Below are 5,742 nucleotides of genomic sequence, written 5' to 3'. Positions count from 1 at the left end.
GCTTCAGCTTCAGCATCAGTCCTCCCAATGAATATTCAGGGTTGATTTCCTTTAGGAAATCTTCAGGCATGGCAGCCCCAAAGAAAATATGATAGTTCATCTATTCATCCACAAAGGATTAAAAAAGAAAATCAACACATTTCACGCAGTGCTCCACAATACTTCTGCTGGGTAGGACTCATAAATCCATGTCCCTGTCTTGGACACTTCAACTCATGTCTGATCCTTTCTTTAACTCGAGATTTATTGCTCTCAATTACTCCTTTTTGCCAGATTTATAAACGTAACTGTTCTTTATTTAATACCTATTTTGTACACTAGGCAACAAGACAGTAAATTTATTGTCTATGAGTTGCTACTTTGAAAAATTACATCAATGCAAAGTGATTGCTTTTCAGCCTTCCTAGCCAATAAATTCATTTCTTTTTTTTTTTGTAGGGGATGATATGAGGTCATAGGATAATATATATAATCGCTGATCACAGAATTAGAAGAAGCAAGTTGCAGGCAACTGCTCTAACACTGGACTCTACCCCTGAGAAGGAGCAAGTTGAACGAAGCTAAGAAGGAAGACGTCTATCTCCTGCCAATCATGTATAAGCTGGTCTCCTGCTGTTTGCTTTTCATAGGATCCTTAAATCCGCTCCTGTCTCTTCCTGTCCTTGACTCCAGGCAAGAGTCCCTGCAGCTCTTAGGTAAGATGATTTTTTTTCCCTTATGTTAGTCTTGAACAAGTCTTCAAAGGTCTTAAATGCAAAGTTAAAGATGAAACGAAAATTCTCTCTTAAACAAGTCTTGTTAATAGTCCCAGCTATGAAAAGAATTCTGAGGATTCTTAAGGCATGTCTCAGAGTCAAGAATGGATACAGTTTTTTCCTTTCTAAAATATAAAAGTAGAAGGGGAACATTGCTTATTTAACGTCACTTCTGTAATTCTGAGTTATTTTGGTCAGTCTTTTTTTTTCTGTTTTGAAAATGGCACTAAATTTAAAACATCATTGCTTTTAGTCTTTATTTTAAGTGAACTGGTTGAATGCAGAACTGGTTGCTCCAATTATAGATTAAAGTATTTTGATTTTATCTTATATTATTTTAAGTTAAAAGGCAATCATCTGATATGTGTTACATGAAACAGAAATGTTTTTTAAAATATAAAAAAGTAGCTGGGACTAGGGTAGACACAGATTTCCAAGTTCATTTATCTTTTCCTTTGGGTTTATGTTTCATTCAGTTCAATTCTAAGTTGAATTTTTTAAAGTGTATCAATCAGGGACATACTTATTCTGCTTTTAGCTCTTCATTTAATTTAAGAAATGAAAAGGTTGGGGAAAAAAGAAAAGAAAAAGTTGATGTTTGGGGATTGTGTTCTGCATTGCAGACAGATTCTTTACTGTCTGAACCACCAGGTTGGAAGAACATAAAAAGCCTGTCTTTTAGAAAACCACTCCTTTACTTTTCCTCTAACTCCAATTTTGCCACCCCTGTATCTGAAAGCAAAAGGCAAATGATAGCAGTAGGTAAACAGAGACGAAGAAGAATCACTTTGTAAGTGGAAATGTGTTTTCACTCATCCTGTGGCTCAGCCCAATCCTCTCTATTTAAAAAAATTTTTTTAAATTTCTTTACTTTTTGGATTATGTGGGATCTTAGTTCCCTGACCAGGCATTGAACCCACACCCCCTGCAGTGGAAGTGCGAAGTCTTAACCACTGGACCACCAGGGCAGTCCCAGCCCTACCTTCCTATTCAGGGTGGCGCGCGTCCAGCAAGGCAGTGCAGGGAGGAGGAGTCAGGATGAGACCCACACCTCATGATTTCCTGTTCTGCTGGCTCGCAAACTGGACTGTAGCGTTTCCACTTCTCTGTTAAAACACTGCTAATGACAAACCATGGACTCAGGATTTGAAATCTGTCTAGTATTAGCTCCCTGTTCCTGGCACGTGCTCATGCTCAGTCACTCAGTTGTGTCCCACTCTTTGTGACCCCGTGAGCTGTAGCCCACCTGCCTCTTCTGTCCATGGGATTCCTCAGGCAACAATACTGGAGTGGGTTGCCATTTCCTCCTCCAGGGGATCTTCCCGACCCAGGGATAGAACCTGTGTCTCCTGCATTATAGGCAAATTCTTAACCACTGAGCCACCTGGGAAGCCCCTCCCTGTCCCTGGTACCTCCCTAAAGACAATGGTTCTTTACTCCCTAAAGAACTGAAGCAAGAGCTGACACTAATATCAATCATTGCTCTGTGTAGCACCCGAAGATGTCAGATCAACTCTGGATGAGCTGGAAAGAGCGTCTCTTCTGCAGATGCTGCCAGAGATGTCAGGCGCAGAGACAGGAGAGGGTCTTAGGAACGCAGGTAAAATGACTCGTGCTTACAGGCTGTCTGATTTCTTTGCTACTGGATTTACTCTGAGTGATCATACTCTCCCCTCCTGCATACAGTCTTCCTCTGCCATCTTCTGTCTCCTTTTTCTCAGCAACTCCTTGCAAGCATCCTTCTCTGCTTGGGCCCTCAGCATATTTGTTCTCTGTATGATTTTTGGGGTTGGGGGGAGCTGCAAGGGGAGGGAAGAAGAGCATTATCCCAGTTTTCAATAAGTACAATTTACAATTTACTTCCCACTTAGGTGAGTTAATCTATCTGTATCTCAGTTTCTTAAACCAGTACACAGGAATGATTAAAAAAAAAAAAACAAAATTCCCATCCCATGGGGTTATTGAGAAGATTCGATGAGGAAATGCAAGTAAAATGTTCATCACAAACAAAATAACCCATAAAATGTCAGCTTTTACTGTTTTCTCAGTGACAACATTCCTCCTAGAAAAGATACAACTGCTCAGAACGTTCTGGAGTCTTTTAATAGATTTGGTTTTGTAGAAAGAAATTAATTTGTAATAAAGTATTGTTGACAACTACCGAACTGCTAACTCACGGAGGAAGATGCAGTGCCCTTTGTGAACTCTGGAGGCTAGAAAAGAGCCAAGTGCTTGCCTATCCTCCTTCAAATAAATATCACTGTTGTGAGAAGAAAGGAAAACCAGGAACTAGACATGATTTAATAATATTCTATTTTGTGTGTTTTAAATAAGACAAGGATAAAATGGAAATAATAGATCTGATGATAAATGGTTTCAAAATACTGTTTTCCAGATCCCATTACCAACATTTTTTACCCAAGAGGAAACATGAGAAAGGTAAGTAGGTCCTATATGAGAGTTAGGTTAAAAAAGGTGAACATTTCTATGCCTTGACTTTAGAGGAGCCTCAATACGAACCAGTCAAGCCTTCTCAGTACAAATCTTAACACCCAGTATTATTTCAAAGCATTATTTTTTTTTTTCCAAATTTTGATCCGTGTAAAATGTGGATATAACAAGAACTTACTTAGTTCATCTCTGATAAATGATCATAACAAGTTTTAGAGAATCAAAAATAGATAAGTCCTTGCCCTCAGGTCTGTCATCCACTTGGGCTGTGTCATTGATTTATCTTCACGGGGTCCAAGGACCAGCAGTACTGGTGCCACTTGGAAGCTTGTGAGAAGTGCAGACTCACCCCACCCCTCAGCACCTACTGAACCAAAATCCGCATCTCAACAGGACCCCCCCACATGGTTTGTATGCACAGTAAAGTTCGAAAAGCACTGTCATATAATATCTAAATGGAAGAAAGACATGGTCAAAACACTGAGAGGGAATATGTGGGAAAGGAGAATATGAAGGAGATAATTTTGGGTGCAGAAGACTGACTACAGTAGGACATTTTTAATGACAATATTAAACGGTTAGAAATGGTGCACAATTAATGGAGGATCTTAACTGCTAAAAGAGAAATCTGTTTTGATCATTATCAGCCCCTCAGACTAAACTGAGCTCAGTCATTCAGTCATGTCTGACTCTTTGGAACACCATGAACTGTAGCCCGCCAGGCTCGTCTGTCCATGGGATTTCCCAGGCAAGAATACTGGAGTGGGGTACCATTTCCTTTTCCAGGGAATCTTCCTGACCTAAGGATCAAAGCTGCATCGCTTGGGTTTCCTGGACTGGCAAGTGAATTTTTTTTACCACTAGCCCCCCCTGGAAAGCCACCAGGGAAGTCCTAAAGCTAAATTAGTGTTTCCTAAAGGATTTTCCGCACGGTCCTTTGAATTCCCCTGTAGCTCTTTTGGTAAAGAATCTGCCTGCAATACAGGAGACCTGGGTTCGATTCCTGGGTCAGAGAGATCCTCTGGAGAAGAAAATGGCAACCCACTTCAGTATTCTTGCCTAGAGAATCCCATGGGTAGAAGAGCCTGGCGGGCTACAATCTATAGGGTCGCAAGAGTCAGACATGACTTAGCAACTAAACCAGCAAAGGATTTTCTGTGAATATCAGTCCCACAGAGCCAGTCTACCGGGCTGCCCTGAATTCTAACCCCTCTCCTATCCTGGCAATTTTTTGTGTATAAAGCCTCCAGGAAATGAGATAAACATATTTAATTTTAATCAAGAATTTCCCAAATATTTTGACCAGAAACATCTTCTTTTGGTGTAGTGCCCACTAACCTCCTTGTAAAAATATACCCTGAAAGCCCTCAATTCTGAAGATGGCATCCACTGCCTGAGGTTCCCAGGTGGGGTAGACCACACAAAAGGGGAGGGTGTGGCTTCCATTACATTAAAAGTGATCAGTCAGAAATTTATATTCTTCTGAGTAGAGATTGTGGTGAAAGACTCAAATCATAAAGGTGATTAGTAGAGATGCTGATAAAATCCTAGAGTAAAAAGAAAACTAAAGGTCCATGATTAAAGTTAATTTCAAGACAAATAAAAGACCTGAGTTACACAGAAGACATTAAATGTACAGAACATGTTACTGAGAGATGAAACAGAAATAGGTAAATGAAGGTTTAGGAAAATTCATGGCAATCACAAGGCTAAATAGACTGGATGGACCACAGGCCAGGCACAAAGAGACATTTCAGAGTCTATACACTGGGTGTTCATTGCAATTCTATCCCATGAAACAGCAAAAAAAACCTTTTTAAAGGTCCTATATCTGAGTAAGGTTCATTTGTGTGTGTGCAGCACTCAGTTAATTGATAACCTGTTTTTTTAATTTCAGGCTTTTTCCGGGCAAGATCCTAAGCTTTTCCTGAGTGACCTTTTGTCCAGAATCAGGAAACAATCTAAGAAACGTGGACCTTCCTCTGAATGCTTCTGGAAATACTGTGTCTGAAGCAAAATGACCATCTACTAGTCACCTCCAAGACGACCATCTGAGAAAATGTAAAATAAAAATGCTTGATTTGAAAGCAGTATAGGTGAAAAACTAGGCAAGCTAGACCCTGTTCATTATTATTTGGAAAATAAATCCTCTATGTTTTGCAGATACTATGAGTGGTTGTTTAACCTAAAAACGTATCCTGAAAAACAAACAAACAAACAAAAAGTACCCTGAAAATCACACTTTTTCTTTTTTGAAATAATCTTATTTATTCTGGCTGTCCTGGGTCTTCACCGCTGCACAGGCTTTTCTCCAGCTGGCGTGAGTGGGGGCTGCTCTCTAGTTGTGATGTCCAGGCTTGTCATTGTGGTGGCTTCTCTTGTTGCAGAGCATGGACTCGGGGGCATGCGGGCTTCAGCTGCGGCTCCCGGGCTCTAGAGCACAGGTTCAGTGGTTGTAGCGCATAGGCTTAGCTTCTACGCAGTATGAGGGGTCTTCCTGGATCAGGGATCGATCCCATGTCCCCCACATTGGCAG

General features: G+C 40.5%; 1 protein-coding gene across 1 annotated transcript; it reads left to right on the top strand.

Moving 5' to 3' along the window:
- Positions 1 to 592: 592 nt before the first annotated feature.
- UTS2 (urotensin 2) lies at positions 593 to 5,217 on the top strand. The gene is made up of 3 exons (XM_040262830.1): positions 593 to 695; positions 2,248 to 2,351; positions 5,104 to 5,217. The coding sequence occupies exons 1-3, from the start codon at positions 593 to 595 to the stop codon at positions 5,215 to 5,217; spliced, it is 321 nt and encodes a 106-aa protein (XP_040118764.1).
- Positions 5,218 to 5,742: the final 525 nt, after the last annotated feature.

The sequence above is a fragment of the Oryx dammah genome, unplaced genomic scaffold (genome assembly GCF_014754425.2).
Source record: "Oryx dammah isolate SB20612 unplaced genomic scaffold, SCBI_Odam_1.1 HiC_scaffold_21, whole genome shotgun sequence".
Classification (NCBI taxonomy): Eukaryota; Metazoa; Chordata; class Mammalia; order Artiodactyla; family Bovidae; genus Oryx; species Oryx dammah.
The sequence above is the reverse complement of the archived record's forward strand: the minus strand, read 5'-3'. Positions and strand labels throughout refer to the sequence as shown.